At 41.4% G+C, this 24,581-nt stretch overlaps 1 protein-coding gene across 1 annotated transcript in view; it reads left to right on the top strand.

Annotated features, from left to right (window-relative positions):
* The window catches only part of cd276 (CD276 molecule), a 62,513-nt gene extending 38,452 nt beyond the window's left edge, over positions 1-24,061 (top strand). Inside the window, exons 5-8 of the mRNA XM_079216591.1 lie at positions 2,665-2,802; positions 6,312-6,353; positions 12,817-12,855; positions 23,193-24,061. Coding sequence (XP_079072717.1) covers positions 2,665-2,802; positions 6,312-6,353; positions 12,817-12,839 — 203 coding nt within the window. The 3' untranslated portion in view covers positions 12,840-12,855; positions 23,193-24,061. The remainder of the gene's footprint in view (positions 1-2,664; positions 2,803-6,311; positions 6,354-12,816; positions 12,856-23,192) is intronic.
* The last annotated feature ends 520 nt before the right edge of the window (positions 24,062-24,581 follow it).

The following is a 24,581-nucleotide window of genomic DNA, read 5'->3' as shown; positions in this document are numbered from 1 at the left end:
CAAGACAGACACAAATCAGGCATGCTGGCAGCTCTGTGGGGCAGTACTTGGGCACAGCGGTGCTTTGGGCTAAATACTAATGTCATCATGCTAACATGCTCATGTTTGGCAGGTATAGTATTAACTATGTTAACCATCTTAGTCAAGCCTTTTTGCTTGCTAACATTTGCAAATTGTCACGAAACACCATGCACAGCTGAGGCTGATGGGAATGTCATTAGTTTTACAGCTATATGATCATAAACCAAAGTACTGGACAATTTACAATTATAATGATGATGCTTGATGAAAAGTTAGGGGAATCACCACAATTATTACAGTTTATCCAAAGGGGGGATGTTATGGGTGCTCCAATCAGGAATAAGGAGGTATATTTGAAGCCTTCTGTTTATTATGCAGCCTTATTAATTATTGAAATATTTAGCAACATTGTATATCAAGTATTCAAATTAAGATATGTTGATAATTGATAAATATCTATTTACCACCGGGCATAATATTGCACTCACAAGAGACACAACTTACAACTCTGGTGAGGCCATTTTAGCGGTTCATAGAAACATTGTTTTGTCATTTGATCGACTTTTCTGATCACCTTTATAGAGACCAGCAATCTGTAGCGTTATTGCTTGTAGCAGTTTGTATGAAGATGAATTCATTAATATTAAAATATGTGATTATTATTAATACCTCAATTATTACCATAAACCCTTACAAAATGGTACTCTGCTTCTACAATATGACACTAGTAGTTTGACTAACATAAGTTAACGTAAGATTACATTTAGGATGCCACACAATTTTTTTAATAATAAAGAAAACCTCACAATCTGATATTTATCAATTTAGATTCCACTCTCATCCTAACAACTGTCTTGATTATTTCATTTAACCATATTTTACTGAATTAATACTACTTACTTACATAGTCTATTTAGTTATTTCATATTTGAAAGTTGGGCTATCTCAGCTGCACAACAGTACCAAACAGTTTGATATAAATCACTGAACAAATCCTGATCAATTAAAGACATAATTAATTAAATACAACACTCAACATTTCAGCACAAATCTGTTTCCAGGGTGAGAGACAAGAAGGACAGAGAGGGGATCACTCCCTCTAGGAATAGACAGGATGTTGGTCTGGGCTGTGGTTGAGATAAAATCAACAACAAACGTACAGTATATGGCAGGAAACTAAAATAATATGAACTAACATGAACTTAACTAAACATAATTTTTATAAACTTAGATGTGTCAAATCTAGAGATTTGATACACTTCAAGCTTGCATAATTAATGTTCCATGGGAATGTCTGTACAAAGATCCGTGGCAATCCATCTCATAGTAGATATATCAGTCTGGACCTATCAGAACAGACAGATTGCCATTGCCATCCAAAACAACGGCAGCATAAAGGCTAAACTGACTTTTAAAAATAACCATTTTCTATCATTGCAAAGTACATGTTCCTCCTCTTCCTCCCATCTATGCCCTTTCCTTCATTCTGTTTTGTGGAACAACCAGGTACATTTGCTTCTCAACATCAGATAGACTGGGTTTACATTTGAGAATTGATCACCTCCAAAAGGACGCTTCTGTTTTCCCTCAATCTCGGCTGGCCTGTATTGTAGCCTGTCGGTATAGCCGATGCCAAGTTCTTACAGATGCTTCATCATTTCCTCTTTCCAGTGCCAGTCATTTTTCAGTCTTTTTTTAAATTATTATCTGCCCAGAGCGGGCACTCTCTGAGGGAGGCCTGTTTGTGCTACAGCCAAGCTCACAGCTATTTAGTGGCTCTGCTGTTTTCTTTTCTTCTCCCTCTGTTCAGTCTGAATACCCAAGGGAAATCTGTCTGTGTCTCTGATATCTTTCCTTGTCCTGCTGACCAGTTTCTATTCCTCCTCCTCAGTTTGCAGTTTGCCAACATACTGTCACTCAATCTCTAATTGTCCTCAAAGTAATTTTAGTGTCGTGCTGAAAGACATCCAATATTGTGCAGTTATAAAAATATGTACCAAGCATATTTACTTCTTCTTTTTTACCTTGTTGCTATTCCAAATATACTTCAGAATATTGACCTTTTCTTCCTGCTGTATACTGTTAATGATATTATAGACATTAAGAAGTTAGAGAATATTGAAGCAAACGCATCATCTGAGCAATGCGGAGCAGAAGGTAGGGGGTGGAATAGTTAGCGCCAACATCCTCTTAATGCTGTGCCAATGCTGTTTGAGTGAAACGACAACACAGTCTTGTGCGACTGCTTAGCCATCTGCCATCTGGACTCAATTGAATGACTCAAGTGTCTTAATTGGACACTAGTAAAAAAGCTCTTACTTCGTTCACATTAAGCAAAGGTTGTCACTAATTTCTGTTTTCTCTGACAGTCCGACTGTTTTCAAAAGTTAAATGTGACACGGAGATGATATGATGAGGCTGACGATGATGACAGAGATGTGTCATCATGTTGGGCTTCATGTTCTGTCGTCTGGATAATTCAGGGTTTTTATGACAACGAATGCAAACGGCAAAATTGTCAAATGGTGAAATAATGGTGATGGAGACAGCCGTGACAGTTGTGCTCTTATTTTAGCTCTGCAAGAGTGAATAATGAGGCTCTCCCTTCTCTGCCCCCTCCTTTCCCTCTGCCCTTTGCTTCAGGTCAGAACATCGCGTTCCCCCCGGTGGCTCTGTGGGTAACTGTGGGCCTGGCCGTGTGTCTGCTGGTTCTGCTAGTTGCGCTGGCTGCTGTCTGCCGCAGGAAGATCAAGGAGAGCTGCGAGGAGGCCAGGAGAGAAGGTAAAGCGAATGGAAGAGGAGAGGAGAGGAGAAGGGAGGGGTGGCTCTGCACATTCAGCACCAATGTCACAACGAGTACAATTCTTTGGTGATGACTCTTGAAAATCCATGTTTATTCCTCAAGGTTAGATAAAAGCATGTTTTGGGGCTGACTTGCATTCATTAGGGTCAATGTGACATATGGATGTCAGAGATGTGGCAACTTTGGAGCTATATGCACAAAAAATAAAGTCATGAAATGATTATGGCCTACTGTGTACACAGTTCAAAGGCTTGATGAATAATGGATGCTAACCTATCATGTTCTCAAGCCCTTTCAACCCTTCTCAGGGCCTTCATTAAAATGCAGAATGACTCCTTAAACTCTTCACATAGTGGTCCAGTAGATGATAAGCATAATTGCGACATGTCGCCTCGATCATGTGGGAGGCGCAACGGGAGCGGGAGAGATAGAGCAGTGATGAGATGTTAGCTGCTCAAGGAACATTGAGATTCCAGAGGGAGTTCTGCTTAATGCGTTTGGGCAGGATCTCGAATGGTGGGACACATATCTTTGGCAAAGAGGAACATCATTACTCGGGTCCAGTAATTAGCATTGCGAAATAGCTGAGGATCGCCGCAAGTGCAAAGAGAAAAAGTTTTGAATTGAGATAGATAGTGCAGAGCCACCAGCTCTGCTGTAATGAGATCCGCTCAGAATGGAGGAGACATTTAAATAAAGGTCAGCCAGTGTCTGCACCACGGCCCAGAGGTTTAAAAATAAATATGGAAGTGACACAGACTCAGAGGAAAGAGTAAATAGCTCCATGGAACATATGAAATCAAATGAAATGGAAAGAGAGAAATATAATGCGGTTCCTCCCACAGGCAAAGAGGCTCCTAAGGTTGTGGGCCCCTTTTCTTCATTGTGGCGGAATAGGAGCTGCATTTGCTGCCTGCAGTCTAAACACCAAAGGCAGAGATTGATTGTGTGGTCACCCACTGTCCGCCTTATTGAAATGTTAAGTCTCATTATGTCCCCTGCTAGCAATGCTTCTGCAGTCTTTGGTGTTTTCCAAGCACAAAGCTAAAGAGTGTGAACGCTGACTTATTCGCATATCATGCAGACTCTTATACTCGTGATACTGTGTGAATACAGATGTGCAGGGGCTTAAAATAGGATTGGTATGCACATATCCAGAGCTGTGGGGAGGGCAGGAAGCAGGGAAGTGCAACTTAATTGTGGTTGTCTTATCTTTTAATGGCGTTCCGGGGTAGGGCCAGATTGAAGTTGATTCTCTTCACCGTGTCTGGGTAGCGAGGGCGGAAGGGTCAGTAAAAGTGGAGAAGTGAGTAAGTCATTTTTCTTACCTGTCATAATGTATGTGGAGCACCCGAATGCGTACCGTAAGAGAGCAGAGCGGCTTGTGGATTCTCAATTCCTGGGGCAGCGTTGTATCTCAACACCAGCATGCTTCTGTGCTCTCTAAGATGTTATTTCTTTCATCCTTCACTTCTGTCCTTCCTTACATAATTACTATGCATCTAATACATGCTTTCGGCATCCTGTCCGAGGATGCTGTTCCATTTCTCCGAAGCATATTTTACATTTAGATAAGCATATGATTTAATCAGACACATGCGCTTGGATATCATGGTGTAGGTGGCATGAGACAGATCTCCCCTGTGTGACAGATGAAAGTCATGATGGATGTTTCCCCTATTGGTTTTGACCATAGTGGTGCACATATTTCACAGGATTAACCCTCAGGTTAACCACGGACCAAACCAAATGCTGTTGATTGATTGCCTTCATGTTGCATGCGACTCACATTAAATAACACATTCATAGATGTTTTTCAGCAGACATTAAAAAAAACCTTGATTTAAATTATTGGCAAAAGAAAGCGGCTTGTTCCTATGCTTCTCTTTTTTAAATGAGCAAAATTAAATCATCAAGAATTGATGTTCAAAGGGAGAGAAAATGAATTGAAACCGCCAAAGCACAAATGCTGCTGTCATTAAACCTTATGTCCTAATATGCACAAAGGTTTTTAAAAGGTTTTGCTGTTTCTAGGGTGCAAGGATGAATGAATTAGGCCGACTTATCAGTGTATTTATAGTACAATAGGTTTACCAACATTTGCAACCATTTGCTTTTTTTACATTTGAAACACTCATGATGTCACAGCAGTGTTGGAGGAGATTCAGAGTAGTTCTGCACCACTTCTGTGCAGAGGAGACATAGAGGCAGAAGAGAGGATGATGAGGTACAGTAACAGTCTTCTGGCTTCAGTGAATAGCTTTCTTTCCCCCGACTCGGTCGTCTTTTATGTGGTTTGTCCAGCTTTTGTGCTGAAGCCATAACCGCCCTTCTTCCTATTCCCACACATCTGAGATGCAGCCAACAGGGGCATAACATTGTAACACTCTCAATGTACAAGGGAAGCAGTTCTCACTCCCTGCCCTGTGGATGCCCTCGTCTTCAGCCTGACTTTAAATGAGCCTCTCTCCTATCGAAGCCCTGTCCCCCGAGGTATTTCCTCTGCTGCCACAGTGGTGGGACTGTTGGTCGATTTGGAGGTCTTGAATGAAGCAGTGTAGGTAAACAGGCTCACACATCTCTAGGAATGTTAAAACACAGTTCTAAGATGTGAAGTAGGGCTTTATATTGCCGTTTTCTGAGGCGTTTTTGTGGATTGTATTCTCAAACTGTACACATTATTAACAAGTTGACTCTAAATAGTATTCCAGACTTTGTTGCCAACACAACATTTACTTTACTCAGGGAAAAAACTCTTCTCTGATATTGTCTTGTAATAATATGTGGATATATACTGTGGACTACAGTAATATAAAAACTGATTTCAAAATACAACATGGATTTGGATATACGTATGCATACTGTGGACAGCCTGTTTGAATCTGCACACTCAGCATGTTCTCCTGCTGTAATAATAAGGATTATAGTCTCTGCTGTCAACGTATCGGAATAAAAAACGGATTGTGTTGCCTTGACATTTAATTTGGTTCAATTATCAGTTTAATCTCATGTATCAGACACTAAATATTGGGCCTCGAGTCCAATTGTTGGGAAAATCGCGTCAAAAAATGTATATCAGTCGCTTGGATACTCTGTCTCAGACCTATTTTTAGTCTGTATGTGTGTGCGCACATGCACCCCATGTGTGTAAGTGTGACAGCCATCACCGAGTCGCCTCCCTAACTCTGTTGACAGTGGGTTTTCAGAGAGCCAGCAGCTAAAGCCTAATATGATTACTGTCTTTGCGAAAAGGCTGGATAGGAGGTTAAGGTGTGTGTGTGTGTGTGTGTGTGTGTGTGTGTGTGTGTGTGTGTGTGTGTGTGTGTGTGTGTGGAGCTTCGTCGTCATCATATAGCTCCCTCACCACAGTTTGTCCTTTCAGCTGTGAAGGATCAGCTCACCGTAGGCTTGTGATGAAGTGACTGCATTACCTGCAGGCCTTTGTACGGCGGCTCCCACTGATAATTGCTCCTCTGTCTCCCCACAGCTGAAGAGGCCATGGAGCTGGAAGAAGAGGAGTCAAAGACAGGTCAGACAATCCACACCTGGTCAAGCTCAGCCTCCTTGTGTACCGGGGACCTGCTGTATGTTTTAGCTGGCTCTGCTGCGTGGGTGCTTGTGGCAAATGCTGGCCAGGGAACAATTGAAGCGCCACCTGTTAAAGTTCCACTTCCTTTCACTAAAACCCGATATTGAAAATATCGTTTGGATTCAGCACCCCGAGCAGTGTAATGATGCAAGGCTGTAAACACTGTCAGAAACAGGCAACAGTGCATTTCATTCACTGGAGCGTGGATCAAGTGGGCAGGAACACCAGACCGAGCCAGACCAAAGCAATTAATTGTACACATGCAAAATCTCACACTTGATCTAGATTTCTATTGTGTACTGTGCAAAGCATTTAAGTTTAGTCTGTCTTCTTCCAGGTGGCAGGATGGTAGGGACCCAACAGAACAAGTAACTGAATGTTAAGTTTGTTTACTGAAGTGTGAGGGAATTCTGATGAAGCACATGAGAAATGCGACCAGCTCCAGGCACTGGATCCGTTAAACACAACAACCCAGTGGCATAACTCTTTGTGTGTGTGTGTGTGTGTGTGTGTGTGTGTGGCAGAGAGGGAGACGGGCGCACTCATTTAGTGATGCCAACAAGCTGTTTTACATTATAGGTTCCCCCAAAGCTACAGCTATAACAGTGAAATCTATCTTGTCTATAAATTTAATGGTAACAAGTTCCACAAGTTCCAAGTTTCACAAAATGCCAGCAATAGTGCTGCCATGTCCTGCACTCAAATGATCCTGTTTACCAAGCCCAATTGATTTTGCACTGAGTCCTGACTAGAATGTGTTATGCATAATATCACCAAGTTTCTTTTGAACTTTTATGATGATTCATCCAGCAGAATAGACAGACAACACCTAGTTTGATTCACTCAGCGAAGGCAATGCCCAGAAGGAGCTATATAGACATTTATATTTATTATACAGAATAAAGAGCTGTATTAATATTCTCATTTTGGCAAGAAAGCAAATGAGCATAGTTCCCAAAAACTCAAACTCTTCTTTTTTTAATACATTTTCAGGATAGTTCACCTATATTTTAGGAGATCCCTGTAACTTTAAAATAAGTTAGAGTTGTTTCTCATTACTCATCTTTTGCGAGTGTGCTTCCTTGTCTGTGTTGAGAGCGATGCAATACTTTGCTTACTGTGACCCTATGAGCCCAGAATTAATTTTACTATTAGCAAGCAGGGCAAGCTCCTTCCTCCTGCCCAGCCTCAGTGACTGCCCCTCACAGTCCTGAGCAGTTCTCCCTCAAGCGTTAATGTAATTAGAGTTATTCATTTGACTCCTTCTATAGTCTGATTGAATTATTTAGCCTTTCTGTGAACGGTAAAGTTAATACCATGCGATTTTAATAAGCTGAGAGGTGAAGGAGAGTCTCTGAGTGAAGGGGGACAATGACTTTCACTCTCTAATGCCTCTCTCATGAATGTTTCAGAGAGATCTGTGCAGCCAGGAGCGGGGTCAGTCATCCCACACACACACACACTGGTGAGACTTGTGCTGCATTTCCACTGCACGCTACAGCACAGCTCTACTCAACTGGACTCACTTGGAACCACGTTGTTTTGGTTTTCCATGAGCAAAGTTGTGGATAGTACCTGATGCTTTTTAAAAATTGTTTGGTATTGACTCGGTTGAGGTTCAGTTTGAGCTGAGCCGATACAAGAAGGTGGAGTGGAAACACTGAAAGCCACTGGTTGGTCAGAGAGAATCATCTTGAGCGTCACATGGGACATCCTGTACAAACCCGTCATTATTAAATTGCCAAGCTACCATCAATAGTGACTGTCGTTTTGTATTCACTCGACCCAGTTGTTCAAGAATGCAATGCAAAACGCAAAAAGCATTGAGGAAGTTCAGACGTTCCTCGGTTTGGTAGGCGATGAAAGGATTCAGTGAATGTCGCGTTGAAGATGATGTCGCCGCAGAATCTCGTCGACATTAAGGGAGTAAGGAAAACGAAATAGAGAAAAGAACCTGGTACCACTTGAGTTGAGTCAAACCATGAAATGGAAACGAGGCATAAATACTTCAGCTTTATCTCAATGGGCAGAGCAAAGGAGAATAATGCTGGGAGACTGTAGTGTGCCTGTACTCCAGCGACAAGGCAGCCACCTTCGCTCCCGCTGCCCCTCGTCATCGTCCATGCACCTGCTTGATCCAGGTGGACGTTGTGGGCGGAGAGCTGGTGAAATCAAGCTAATGATTCTGCCTTCCGAGATCACTCTGTAAACACTACAGACAGGAAGCTTTGTTTTGCCATCTGGCGCCAATTCACTGACAAAGGCAGAGGTTCCTGTATGAGACAAAGGAGCCAAAATGAGCCCCACTTTAATAAACCCTGGATGATGGGGAGCCACGTTTGTGTGTTATCTTAATGAGCTGTCCAAAGGAGAGTGTGCCTCCCCTTTCAAAGCCAGCCTGATGTGAACAATAACTAGTGATAACTAGGGACCTGGGCTCATTCATTTACAATTGGGTAGGATCCTTTTGTTGTCTTTACAGCGGAGGCAAATAATGTTAAACAAACAGTGGAGCTCAAACTCTAGATTTATTTGCAGGTGCTACAGCCAAGAGCAACCCTTTCTCACACACTGTCAGGTCGACACATGCACGCACATGCAAAGGGACACACACACACCAAACACAGAAAGAAGCGCTGTTATACCAGGCAGCAATTTCCAGGTCTGAAAAATTACGACGATACGGAATTGTCTTCAACTTGCAATTTTTGTAATAGCCAGCAGTGGGCAAGTTGCAAAAATAAGTACAATTGTAAAAATGTGTTTATGGTCTCAATCACTAGTTTCAAGTCTTAATAGAGCATGATATTCATTTTGTAAGTAATTGTCCCATTTAGAGTAAAAATGACAATAGAGCAGAATATGCTTTAGGGTGTGGCTAACTTATTATAGATGTTTTTGGTTTTTTTCTTACCACTTTATCCTTTTCAGTGTGTTTTCAGTTCATAAAAGTTCATTGCACCCTACTTGGTTTCGTGACGATGTCTTATTCAGCATTGGGTTTTACTTAGCGAAACCCTCTCGTGTCACTTCTGGTTGCAAACAGCCAAGATGGCGATATACAGTTTGTGTGCAATACACTAATCTACATCGATATGCAGGGATGTGCAGTGTGTACAGTTCTTGCTGGCTTCATCCCTCACCTTCCCCCCCCTTTCCCTGAAAAGTGTTCAATAATCTGAGCATGATGTGCTGTTTAGAGGGGGCTGCAGTCACACTAGTGCAGCTCCTGTCAGAAGCTGGCTTTAGTTTGTGTGCACTAGCCCCTGTCTCCCTAAATCCTAGACTCCAAGGAGTCAGGCCTTAGCAACAAGGCCCTGGAAGAGAGGGTTAGTCAGTGACCCAGTTCTTTCAGAGACAAAGAATTGTATGAAAGGACAATTTGACACGCCCTCTGAAAAGGGAGCTTCACGCGAAAAAAACTGTTTTCATAACCCTCCTTAACTGGGGCAAAGTCCCATGAAGGTGGAAGGTTAGGGAATATGGGGCCGTATAAAGCTTGATAGCACAAGCAAGCCACACTCTTCACCATATTATGGTTACTTCATGCAAAGGCCACCACTGAAATATGGATGACAGTTGCTAAATCATATTAAAGCCCAGTAGCTCATCCCCCTAAATTATTTTAAGAAGCTAGCTTGCTAAAGCTGTGGAAAGGTGACTCTTGAGCAGACAGCCAGAAACAATGACAGCTGTATCAGAGTCAAAGTCACCTCTGGGCTTATTATATCCACCTCTCTGTCCTGTCTATTGAGTTATTCACATAGTAATGAAAATACAGCCCTTAATGTGTGAGGAACATAATATTCACCCTATGTCTCTCATGGGAATCAAAGTGCCGCATCTTGAGTGAATGAATTACCTTATTAAATATTTAAGCACTGAGTATTGCGGTTATGTATTGCCGACTGTGGCTCAGTGGTAGAGTCGTCCTTCAATAAGAGAATCGGCAGTTCGATCCCCAGTTCCACTTGTCCATGTCCTTAGGCAAGACACCCAATTTCTCCCGTAGGCTGTTCCTGCAGTGTATGAATGGGTTTTAATGGTGAGACAGTTCTGATGGGCAGGTGAGGTGGCATCTTGCATGATAGCCACTGCCATCAGTGTATGAATAGGTGTGAATGGGTAAATGTAATGTATTGATTATAATTTGATTATAGTATGTCCATTTATCCATATAAACGGCATGGTAGGGTTTTGGATAATTGTAGACGATCAGTAACAATTACTTGTTTGACCACTTCTAGCGCTATGTAGCAATGATTTCCCATTTTTTTTCATTTGTGGGAGACTCAATTCGCATCCTACAAGTTTTATACTAATCTACTGGCAGTCCGTGGTAATGTGCTGTAATTATTTCTCGCAGAACATGATATGTCAAATGCAGTATGCCAAAAATACCATGAAGTCCTATACTGCATCTGGTCACATTTTGTAGTATGCAAGCCAGCTGCCTTTGTGACTATTCTGACCCACAATCCTCTGTGCAGTGGGCATCTGAGCAAGACATTTAAAGTTTGAGGTGCAGAATGTTATGATGTAGTTTGTAACAATTGAATGCATACTGAATGCATAAGTAGATACTTTGTAAGGGCAGCTGCAGTATGTACTAAAAGTAGAAATAAAACATATGCAATTAGGAACACACTGGTGGATGTAAACAGTGCATGCACTAAATTAAAACTGGCTTTGCAAATGTGGAATCTATCAAATGTTGGATCTCAAGGATACAGACAATGGGTTTTAGTGAGAAACACTGAATTTAATCTTTTGTATGTTTGCAAAAAACTCCACAGGGAACTTTTTAAATTAGTTTGCTTTTCTTCTTTACTGTATTGACGTAAATGTACAGCCCAATTCAAGCGACAAAGTATAGGTTGCAGGTGGTTAAGTTATACATGTATACTGAAAAAACTTTTGAGACACATGGCATTAGAAGCCCAAGGCTTATTAAAAAGTTGCATTAAGTATTCTTATAACATAACCCAGTTTGACAGACCTGCAGGTCACTAACACACCATTCCACATTACTTCAGTTTGAATTGAGAGGGCCTTGGAAAGCAGCCCCCAGGCAGCTCTGCTTGACATGCCCTCCCTTTTCACTGGCAGCACATATTCAGCCACTGGGCTCTCCCAGCGGTCACACATTACTGACTAAAGATATGTAAATAGAGCATTCATGTTGCCTTCATTATTAGATGTGGGTCACTGGATAACTTCAAGAGCACTAATTAAAAAAGCTCCCAGCACACCATTGCTTAGTAGTTGCACACACACACACACACTACTCAAGCACTGCACTCATGTTCCTTGCTGGTTCAGCACCATACCATAAGCTCCATGTTTACTACTGTGATTTCTCCAAGAGTGAACCCTAAGAGAGGGTGTTGAAGGCCAAGTAACACTGGTTGGATAATAAAGGGGATTCTATCCCATCGCATGAATCATATACATGTAGGTTTCACATAGCACGGAATTATCTATTTATGTACAAAGTCATGTTTCCTGTGGTTGATTCTTTCTCTTATTTCACACCTTCAACATGACAAAGGGTTGGATTCCAAAAGGAGATTGTCGGTTGCTAAGAAACTTTCTTCTCTCCTTTTCTCCATCCTTTGCCTTGAGTTTGGGAAGGAACTCATCAAAGATGTGCTGCACACTGAGCTACTTTTGCAACCTCTCAGAGGTTATCTGCCGGTCCATGAGGAAAAGGCCAACTGATCATTGTCAGACGAGATAGAAGAAAAATAGCAGCTACTAAATCATTTGGAATAATGAATGTTGTCACAGTTAATAAAGGCAGTCAACCCACTCAGTGCTGTGCATCACAACTGGCCAAACCCACCGCTGGCTGGTTTTCATATCAGACAAAAGTAACAGGGTAAGGAGTGCTATTGTGAGAACACTAGGGTACTTTAGGAATGTAGGCAATCCTTTTCCTGGGATGAATCCCCCTGTACAGATGCCATTTACATCCTCCTGCTATCTCCCCCCCCCCCCCCCCCCCCCCCCCCCCCCTCTATTCTGTCATGTAATCTACGCTCCTCTGACAGCACAGCCAAGGCCCGGTGGGAGAGTGCCTATCCATCTCACTACCCCAATCTGCCTCCCCTGTTTGGTTCCACATGAGCACTCAGCTGCTGTGACTAATTAAATAAAGCACTGTGCCCTCTGCTTCCTGTTAGCCATGGCAAGGTTGGTGCACAGAGCTGGAGCAGAGGAGGAGGGTTGCTGAAGGAGGAGGGTACACAATAACAAATACCAAGCCTATAATGATGCTTTGGTCCATGAGTCAATAGTCAAAGTTACATTGATGCCGGCACAGCCACTTCTCACAGATCTTTCAATGACACAATATTTTGAGCTCAAGTATTCACTCTTGTTTGTTTCTCCTCTGTTTCAGCCATGACACTACTGAACAGCTAGAGCAGAGAGAATAAAGGTGAGTACGGTTCAAGTATGTCTATGTGTCTTTAAGTACACCTCTGTCTCTGTGTCACTTGGTAGTCTCGCTTTTTTTTCTGCTTATCCCAATTGCCTGGTATTCTCAGCAGTAATTCTCTGGAGGACACAGTGCCTCTGTAGGTTATGGGTAAGTGCTGCTGTAATGAGTCTAGGCTGCATTAATTCAGCAGACAGTTGGGAATGTGTGATGTCTTGACATTTTGATTTCAGAAATCACAGGGTTACTGGCTGATATGACAAATCAATTTAATTTCATCCGCCATGCAAACACAAATTCCCCGCCCTGCTCAAAGCCACTGTAAGAGTCTGATTAATGGTAAACATTTAAGGTGCAAGTTATGTGTGAGTTGTCTTTCTACTTTGTTCTGTCTGAAACTGTGCATATTCTGTGTCATTCTCATGAAGTTTTCAATCTGCCAACTTTAGCTTGTGAGGAGCTGTGGCAGACACTATAAAAGCCTTACATAATAAGCCTTACATGTACGTTTGGCCAATCTTGTTGTGCAAGTTTTACTTTTCTTGACTTGCAGCACGACCACGACCTCAACCTCACAGTTTCACCCTTGATCTGTTACCTAAAATGCACCAAAATACTAACCTGACCTGCAAAATGTTTAGTGACAAAGAAGCATCTGAGAAGCCGTCATTTAAAACTGTTTGAAAAAGGGCAGGCACTTTAAAAAAATACGTGGCACTATTGATCATCAGTCAGTCTAATCTAATATTTTACAGATGGATGTTATGCTCATTTATGGAAATCTACAATAAATATATACTTATTAGAAAAAATATATATTCCTCAGAGCCAAAAGGCAAAATATACTCTTTATATGGACTGTGACCAGGCATTCAGTACCTTGGACAGTTCCACTTCTCACACAGTAGAAGACAGTTCTTGAAGGGAGGTGAGCAAGCTAATCTCAAGTGTCCTGTTGATATTGCTCGTTGACATGGATAGACTTCCCATTTTTTTATGATCTTTATTTGCATTTCTGGGTACTGGTACTGTAACTGGCCTGCTTGATTTTAACTTTGATGTGTTCTGTATTAGTTGATGACCCAGATGAACAACCTGAAAGAAAGAAGACTTGATAACTGGGAACACAGAGAATCAGATTAGTGACTGGATTTTCCCTGTAGGACTTGTGGAGAATGGTTATGTAATCTTAAGAAATGTTGTGACAAGACTGAGAGGAAATCTCATCGGTACAGCCACATTACATGGACTCATCAAATAATACGTACCACATTATGTATGGCATCTCAAGAGTACTTGATGAGAGATGCGTCCTTGCCTATTCCTTATTTCTGATATCACTGAATCACCCTCTCTGTGTGTTACCTCCTGCTCGCCTCATGAAAAGGTAGAGTTGGACCATTTTGCTGCAGTGTGGATTGACTCATTCATGAGTGGCCTCTGGCCATTGTAGACTGGACAGTCCTCCCAGTTTTAGCTGCTCACCCACATTTTTCTAGACCAAAATACATTCAGATGTTGCATGGAGACCAGGATATTTAAAATGTATACTTTATACATGTACTTGATCCATTTATAGTATGTTTCTTTCTTTGTAGCAGTTATGTTTTACTATTTGTGTATCATCACCTGGTGTTGGGCACCATTCTGGGCTTGATTTTTATTCAATGCATCTTTAGTCTCCAGTGGTGAAGACAGCTTTCTCTTGACCATGTTGGGTAGCTCGTTGATTCTCAGAGAGCAAAGATGACGGTTTATATTTTTCCCCACTTATATTGTCAGACTGAAGGTTGATCATTATATTCGCTATTTTTTAATGACTTCGTTTTAGTAGCAGCCTGACCTGGACCAAGTGCAGCGGCAGAAGGACAGCGCTAGGCAGGCATTTCCGATAGTGATGAGAGTCAGGGTGCTGGCAGTGTTGGACCCTCTGGCCCTTTGGGAAAGGAATGTGACACTCCCACTGGCCTCATGTTAACTCAACCATGGCAAGCCTGTGTCAGACTCTATATCCCTCCTTGGACCCAGCACATGGACCTCAATAGGCCAGGAAAGCCCAAAACCGTGGAGCTATTTTTGGAAAAGTGACGTTGCAGTAACCAACAAAGGACTTGAGTCAGGAGGGAAGATGGTGTTGTTGTGTGCAAAGCTTCCTTTTTCTTCTTCTGTAGAGCAAAATATGTTTGTCCTTTTTCTTGTGACATAGTTTGCTGATATTTTTAGAGACATTTTAGAGGCGCTCCATCAATTTTGATTTGAAAGATAATGTTGAAGTTGTTGTCACAATGGTGCTGGAGTGATAGCAGGATGGTGTAGTGGTCTGTCTTTTATCAGAAAATAAGACACAATTTGGTAAATTTAGCTATTGGTAAATAATGCCTGCTATTTGGGATAATTTAAAATATATTCTGCTAATAAGGGAAACCTGTACTAGAAGTCCATACGACTGTTTAAGATTCACAATTACTTCACTACTATCTCACATTAACGAACAGGGACCTACACTGTATCTGTTCACTGTTCCTCTATGTCTTACTTTAATAACCAGCAGTTTTGTTTCAGTTGTTTGAATACTTTTTATTACGAGGTTGGACAGTTACAGCTTGTTTTTATTATACCCTGACTGGTCATTGCCATAAAGCTGCAGCATGCAGAATGTGTAGAAGATGATGGAAGGTGCAGAAAGTAATTTCCTGTAACTAGCCAAAATAAAGTCTGGCCAGAAGGAGTCAAAGAGAGGACATTTGTCTTTACTATAGTATCTACTGACCTTCACTGAGACTGTTATTGCTAGGTAATATCCTGCAAGCCCCTCGACCTCTCTGCTGCTGAATCATCCTGGATCAATTATTCCCCTATTTGTGTGGCAGTTTTTCTATCGATTAATGCATTTATGCAGAGTGCAGCATATCTTATTTAATAAAGCAAGGCTCTGCATTTAATTAAGTCGTTTGAGAGTGAGGTGGCACTTTGTTTTCATAAGCATTTGCCTCATCGATACATTTGTTCATTTGTGAATTATGTTCATCCACTCAAACTTTTATTGTTTCATTACTGGCATCCCAGCACAGAAAACATAGTAAATGGCTAACTGCAGCACACTCAATATTTTGTAGATTGTAGCCATCGTTAGTGGCTCATACTTGCTGTGTGCAATCATAAATACTACATGCTGATCACTATGGCAACTTTGGTTCTGGGAACTTAGACATTAGAAGTAGTCGGGTAGAGTGAATAACACTTTCCCCTGTTCTTTGACCAAAAACAGAATTATGTAAGCAGGCTTTAAAGGAGGGGTGTCAGCTTTTCTTGAAAGTAAATCTTGATTTTAAACCCATAACCTTTATGTGTGTAGCGAGATGGTTGGTTGCACAAATGTACCGCTCTCTTCATATTGACCTTAAAGAGTTAACTCCTTATAGGCCAAGCCTACTGAGTGAGTCAGTTGGTTATTTTTCAAATTTCTCTTTTTAGTTTTAGTTTGCCTTTCCCAGTGGAAGGATACCCAATGATTGTTGCGTAACCACAGTGTTGAATAATGCTGGGTCCAGCAACACTTACAACACAGACAAATGCTGAATTTCAGTGCTGTTGCTCTTTGGGCACTGGAGTTGGAGCATCACGTCACACAACTGACTAAAAAGAGTAATATCTTTGAAGTAACATCGTTAAGAGAAACCTTACAATTTACCAGGTGACATTCTGCATTGGGCTGCTCTACCTCTGTTCATAATTGTCAATGTTCTTGTTAGTTCCTTTTATGTGTAAAGGGTCAATAGAGAATGATATTGTGCAGAACCTTGGCCTAGACATAGATGGCTGCAAATGAGAAGAGAGTAAATATTCCAAGGCAGACATGAAGGGAATAAAGAAACGAGGAGCAGCATGGACGATCTCCGTTATCTGCCTGATAACTTTTGATGAATTCCAATGAGAGATTTGTTTTTAAAGATAGGTGCAGTTAGTGATAGACAGTAGCCCTTTCCCAGCTATTTCAGCAACACTTTTAAATATCTATTTCATTCGTCCCTAAATATTCATATATCCCGTTGTTATAATCACTTGCAGTAATAGCTCAGGGTTTACTCTGTTATAGTTTTTAGTGCAGGATGCATGTGTGTGTATATATATATATCTATATATGCACGTATTTTCTCAGATGAAGGTGAAATTTGAAAGAAGAACACTAGTCTAAATTAAAAGTTATCTGCAGCTAGGTATGAACGATGGTATGTGAGCTCCCTGATAACCATGTTTTGTTGGAGAATAGAAGAGTGAAGGACTAGGATAAATAGAGAGGGTCCTCCAGTTCCTCTCTGCTGTATGTGGCAGGTGAGGCCCTGCAGACACTGATGATGTCAGACAGGACACTTATGTTGGCCTCTCTCCAGGGAGGTGTCTAGAAGTGGAGTTTGACTCACTATTCCAGTATCTCTGATCTCTGCATTATGTATGCTTTTGTCTCAGACATTTATCAGCATTTTTATACCTCACAGCCTCATTCTACAGTACATCTCCTGTGATGGAATAGGCTGCCACAATGATAGCCTCTGATGGAAGCCAATAACTGAATATGGTAGCTCATATTGATATCAGAAAACTATAGAATGGACAAGTGTGCTGCTGCATAGCAGTCTGCATACTGTTGAGAACCTTGGCAAACATCCATTCACATCAAAATTGTACATTGAAAAATTAAATATAGCGAGGAAGACGCTGTGCTTGCTCCTCTTTCTTACCATCATATTAATTTTTTAAGCTGTGAAACTGGTAATATGTGAGCTGTGGTAAAAGTTACGCAGCCACTGAATCGCTGATCAATGACAGCTAATGAACACGGCAGGAGTTCTGCTCCGTTTGCCTCTCGACAGAGAGCTGCTTTCTCTAGAGAACTCTCTTTCTCCTGTTTTGCCAGAAAAGCACAGGAGCCTTCATTGAAACCAACTGCCTCTGGGCTCAATTAACTAGATTACTCATAAGGCAGATGAGAGACGGTGTACAAGTTCAGCAGTGTGCCGATGTTGTAAAAACACACACATGATGCATGCATGGATACAGTAAACTGGAACACTGTGGAGCTGAAACATGCCATACATGTATAGTTGATAAAAAAAACAGGGACATAACAAGCAAAATAATGTCCTGTATATTTTTTATTATTAGGATAATCGCTTTCATTAAAGTAGACGTTTTTCTGCATGCTAAAACCTCTTTGCAGTAATTTTATGGACATCAGATGGAGCAATGAAAACAGCAAACGTTTGAATATACAGTATAATCTCCATGATGAACTGTAATTCTGTTAAATGTGCATATATATCTCTATAGACGCAAGCAGCAATGATGTCTTTTTTGCAATGCTGTGCAATGAAACCCAGCCTATTGTTCACAAAGGAAAGCTATCCAAGAGAGTCTGTTCAGCACCAGAGAATGTACAGATGGCACAAACCTAAATACTGAACAGTTCTTCCCCCCCGACTGTGAAGGGAATATGCATGCATCATGTCGCTTATTGGCTGGTGAGATGACTTTTATGTGTAGCTTTTTGAAGTATGCTCACATTATCCTGAAACTGCAGGAGAAGTTGCACATGCTCATAACGCGATCTTAAACTTGTATGTATGTGTTGTATGCCAACTTACTGCTTCAGTGTTTTGTTTCTATCTTTGTGTCTTTACTGTAGACCAGTGGTTCTCAAACTTTTTTTGTCACGCCCCACTTTGGCGAAAGAAAAATGTTCATGCCCCATCGCCCCAACAAAATGCTGATCTCCGTGAGATAGGCTTTTCTGCTGTTTTTGTTTTGGCAAAACGCCAAGAATCGGTGAGTTGACAATAATCTTGGCCTTAGCTCATGCACAAGCGTAACCTGTTAACGGCGTATAATAAACATTTCCATGAAAGTACAAGCATTTCTCCATGTATTTATTAATGACGTTTTCTGTCTGTGTACTTTGTACTTTGTACTTTTGTACTATGTGAAGTTCTCATGTTGCTCATGGGGAGTGGTCGTCCTGAAACCACAAGGTAGCCGCTTCGATGATTGGACATTATTTCATATGACACTATGTGTATTCAGACCACTGTTTATAACATTTGTCTGTTTTTATTTTGCTCACAGCTGTCTCAGGTTGAAGCGATTATCTGATTCTGTGTAATTTAAATGTCTACGTTTTAGAATCAGTAAGGTGCAGCTCAGGCACCAATAGCTTACTGGTATAAAATGAGTCCTAAACTATTCTACACACCATGAAACAGTCTTGCATGCAACATTATTAAAACAACATTTAAAAAACTAAAAGAAATATTTGCATAATGCGACTAAAAATGGTCAATGTCCATTTACTATGGTTTGTGTTTGTGGTGCCGCTGCAAAGTGCCGCATTGACCTCCTCGCATATCGATGATGGGCTAAATTGTGCAATGAAATGGGGCCTGAATGTAAACTCATCAACATGTCACAGTCCTTTATCCGCTGTCAGGTCTTCTCAGTTCATCTTATAGGGCGACAGTCACCTTCATGCTGCATCAGGGAACCGCACAGGTGGAAGACGGATGTTTATGTCAACCTGACTCTTAATATTCAGCAAGATTACTATCCTGAGAATATTGGTGGTTTAGGGTAAATGACTGACTTTCCTCTGGAGGAGGCTGGCATCCCAGTGTGAGCACAGAATAAACTGTGACTTCTTTTACACTCCTTCTACCTTCCTCTTTTCTACTGAATCACCTCGCCTTTGGGGCTTACCACAGGAGTCTCTTCAAATGATCCTTAAGACTGAAGTGGAGAATCAAGATTAATGCACTTTCACGTCCCACCCAGGCTCCAGGGGGAAAAAGTCTTATAATTAACACCAGGGGGCTGCAGGCTGCTTTTGGAGTGAGGTCGAGGGCGGGGTTCCTCGACCATAGAAAAAGAGCTGATAATGGTGTGAGATTTTTCGAGGGTGATGTATGCTGTTGCTCTGGAATAATAGTGGAATCGTAACAAAATGGCCTGTCAGACAACTCACTCTGGCTTATTATTATTGGAAAAAAGTGGAGGGGCCTGTAGCTAGAGCTGCAGCATATCTGCATCATTCTCAGCTATTATTGTCATACATTGTGACCTATTGGAATTACAACTGAGGCAGATGACTGCACTTTTTTTGCATTCTCTTTCCACTGTATGGTTCGCCTCGACTCCACTCTTGGACTTTTGGTACCGGGTCCTTTTCTCTATTTCGTTTTCAACTGGATACCAACTCAGTCTCCACGAGATCTTCAGCTGATCGCAGTAGCAACGCTGTGTTAAATTGCCTCGATATTATCAACGCCACACTAGCTGAATCTTTTCATCGGCAGCCATACAGGGGAACATCTGCCCTCTGTTAATTGAACGGCTTAGTTTTGCAGGCTGCGGATTTTGCACTGGTATGTGCGAGATGTCCCGGGCCATACTGAAGATTTTCTCTGACCATGTACTATCTGCCACTTTTATATTGGAAAAAACTCAAAGTAGTTTGATTCGAGCCGTGCCATGCTGCACCATACAGACCCGAGAGGATGCCTTGTGCGTTGGTTTGAGACGCCAAGGAGTGTGACAAAGCAACCTGGAAATGAGACCCGGCTGGTATCGGCCTGTTTGTGCAGGGATTTCCACACATTTCTGCGACACTGTTAATTAACTTGCTGCCCCATCCTAAGCAAATGAGAAACATGTAACCCAAACAAGGTCCACTGTGACACGGCAACAACACAATATAACAACCAATGTAAAAAAAGGCGCAGCGCTCTGGCTTTTGTGCACTTCACCTGATGCCATTGTGCCCAATAAAGGAGAAATAACCTAACATGACAAAAAAAAAGAGAAAAAAATAAATTGGCCTGTAAATACATGTTATGCCACTGTAAAATGTAGTGATCTAAATACATATTTTGCTAACCTCACCTACCACTGCCTGCCATTATTATATTTAACCAATTCCTTACAGCATGCTTTGAGATGTCTCCCTTATCAGTTTGTAGGCAAGAAATATCTACTTTGTGTCACTGCATGCGAAGGAATGTTAGTTAGCTGAGTGGCAAAACTATTTTGTCTCTGCCTGATGTGCTGTGATTGGCGTGGTGATATTCACTGTTTTGTTTCAATTACTATGTTTTGTTCTATTCATATGAATTATTAAGCATATTTAGATGTTACAAAATTAATAGCTCTGTTAATAATCCCAAAACATTTTTGTTATTGAATTAGTACGCAGCCCACTAGATAGTGCTTTGAGGCCCACCAGTTATTGAGAATACCTGAAATAAACAATTTTTTGTAATGTAAATGCTTCCATAAAAGCAGATCTTTGAACCTGCTATGAGAAGTATAATTTTCCATTCCTGCACAGAGAAATTGTCATGGTGTGTTTGATCATCTGGTAATGATAGGTATCACCAAGTTTAGCTTCTTTCTCATTATCCTGAATACTTCTCCAAGGTTATTCCCAAACATTTACTTTCATAGTCCTATGCCTGCTGTTTGTCTTTGATAGTTACTCTGATTGTTGTTGTCTCTGTCTGTGTCAAAAAGCAGCAGGCATGCTGTTTTTAGGTGTTGTGTTCCACATGTATATAAATATAAAAACAGGGCAAAGTTACCGACAGGGAGAATGAAATATGGCACGTACATTTCAATGTAAATGAGGAAAGAAATGTGCACAGTGTGGATTTACAGCGGTTCATTAGATTAAATCCATTGTGCAGCTGTATTTTTCACGTGAACAATCTTCTATAGCCCGAGCAAATGAGTGTGCAATCTTGTGTACCAGCTGTAAATGAATCCGTCTATCAGCTTGTGTCTCAGGTGATAGAGAGCAGAAATGGTTCAGCACTACCTCGGCTGCTTTTGATTCTCAAACGTTGAGAAGCTGTTTGTTAAACACTTAAGTTGGAATTTACTTTCTGATTGCCTGTGTTAACAGTCCCAGACAAAATCTTGTTTTTTTTCTTTTCAGGGTGGTTGTTTTGTAAGATTCTAAATGACTATGCTGCAGCTGTTAATCCAGTTTCCCCGTAAAGGTCTTTCATTTCACCTCTGACCTCTGGACACAACAGCCCGCGAGACTCCTCTTTGAAACACGGATCTTTCGATCTCTCTGGGGGCGTGTAGGGGTATTTGAATCTGATGAGAAAATGCATGTGTGAAAAGTGTGTTGTGTTCATTTGGGTGATGGATAAATTGGCAAGTCGGATTACCCTCTGACAGGGAGCAAATGGAAGCCAGGGTGCACTTTTAAATGTAGTGTTGCTCCGTAAAACCGATATTCGTCTGCAAGTGTTGCAATATGCAAAGACTCAAATCATTTAAAATGACATACTTTAATAACTGCTTCAGTTTTTGCTTTGACATTTTAAAGCTGTTAGCAATTCCCTTTAGGGTTTTATGTAAGATTTTCCACATCACACCAGCCTGTCATGTGTAAAATGCAATAAAGGGATGATAATGATTAGGAAGTAGGAGAAGCTCACTAACAGACCTATTTTTGTATCTCTGAGATGAAATATTAGGATAGACACAGTGAGTGCTTCAAACACGAGGATACATGTGCAACGAGACAAAGCTATTCAAGTTTACAGTACATCTAAATCAAAAGTGTATTCATGACAGGTTTAGACAAGTGCAGCTACAGTCTTAATGGGATACAGAGAATGAGCTGGGTATTTATGTTGGATATCTCACCAGGAAGCACACATTTAACGATCCCAAAGTTTACTGTTTTCATTTAGAAGTCATAGCTGACCGACTTGAATGATGTATCTAAAAGCCGAACCTCCAAGCATACAGCCAACTATATTGCTTTTAAAAGCTTCAAGTAGGAGAGCTTCATGTGTGACATAATTAAATTCCACCCAAGTTAATTCAAACTGTTTAATGATGCAGGGAGAACAATTTATTTCGCTGTGCCAGCGGTGGGTTGGTCCGCAGGGGCTACAAGTGAGGAGAAGCATTAGAAGTTCAGAAAGACACTCGTGATACAGAGGGGAGGGTGTGTAGATGGAGGCAGACTTGAAGGTTGTAGCATCCTTGGAAACGCAGCTTCCTGTTGGTGTGATTGTTTATTTAATAATGCTGAATTGGCTCTGTTTGTTGTTTTCTTCATTATTTATAAAGATGATTGTCGCCAATTATTAGTAATATACACGTGAGACCAAATTTTAGCAGTGGGAGTACCTCTGCTCGCTTTAACGGTTGTGTTTGCTGTTGGTTACTGTAACCATCCTGCAGTGTTTCATTATTTTTCAAAGCTAATAACCTCTCCAACGGTGAACAGCCTGACATTCTACGTATTGTGTTTTTGTGTCTTTTTCCAGGAGTCAGGGCTAGACGGCAGGGAGGAGATGAGGCTGGCAGGTAATCCCACTCCATCTATCCATCAACCTGGAGACTATTTCCAGCGTCCCCTACAGAATGTCAAAGCGCCGCTGAGCAGCAGATGAGTCCATCATCCTCTTTCTAAGACTTTCGCTCAAGTTCCCATCAAAACACATAAACACATCATGTGCCATTATTTTCTATTGCCCTCCCTCCCGTTTCTGTCAATGGAGGGTCACGGCAGTGAGTGAACACAGTTGGGTGGAGTGCTCTATGCAGCATGCAAAAGAGAAGCTCCGTGTAAAACCCACAGGATGTGACAGGATTCTTTCTCCGTCGATGACATCACTCTATATGGGCAGCGATGGGGCATGTGCCAGAGATCTCCTGTCTGATAGGAAGTGAGACAATTAAAGAGATGACCCTGCCTCAGTTGCCATCACTGTCTCTCTGCCAGAGAGAGAGAGCGCTTGGCGCTGCCATTACTCCTGCACTTGCTAATTAGCGTCTGTCGCTGGAGTAACTTGTACCTGTCAGTGTGTGCCGCTCTCCTATATTCCGTAACTTGAGGGAATTGAAATTGAATGCCAGCTAAGCTCCGACAAACTGCAAATGGTGCATGGGATACACCCTGATTCTCTCACTGACCAGACAGCCTTATATGTAAGAAATTGTTTTTAATGAACACAGAGTATCTCAGCAAGTTTTTACTGCTGGTGTGGACCGTTTCATCCATTCCAGCCAAAGGGACGTGCTGGTTGTTTTATTGCATTTCTTTAGGTACTTGAGCAAGTCCCTGTGCCATATGTCCATGTATGAATGCCAAAGTAATTTCTGTTCCAGATAACCCAGTGCCTATTTACATTAAAGAGACATGGTGAAACTGCTTGGTCATTGGTAATTATTGGTCCCATTCCCAGGTCCACTTTGTGCTTGTTCAGGCAGAACAAGGTCGAGTTTCGTACAGACATTTCTTCACCCACAGGATTAGCCATGCGGCTAAAATTCATCCTTCCACTTTTCCATTAGTTGATTTATCTGCAGACTAGACCGTTCTACATAATGAGTAAAACATGAATTATGGTCAAAGCAATACAAATATTTCATTTACATGCAGATCAACACTGACATGTTGAATTGTTCCCAGTTAGACGCAGTCCTATTTTAGGGCTAATCCCTCTCTGTTTGCAGATGCTCAGTCATCCCAAACATTTTACTTGTTTTGAATAATGGAGTTTCTCTGTAATTGTTTGTTGCTGTCATACGCGAAATAGCTACCTTGCATCAAGTCTGACTTGTATAAGTAGTGCAGAAATACCTCCCCGACACACATGCACAGGAGCACACGCACACACTGTGTCCTCTTGCTAAGCTGGATGAGACTGTTG

The sequence above is a fragment of the Taurulus bubalis genome (assembly GCF_910589615.1).
Source record: "Taurulus bubalis genome assembly, chromosome: 4".
Classification (NCBI taxonomy): domain Eukaryota; kingdom Metazoa; phylum Chordata; class Actinopteri; order Perciformes; family Cottidae; genus Taurulus; species Taurulus bubalis.
The sequence above is the reverse complement of the archived record's forward strand: the minus strand, read 5'-3'. Positions and strand labels throughout refer to the sequence as shown.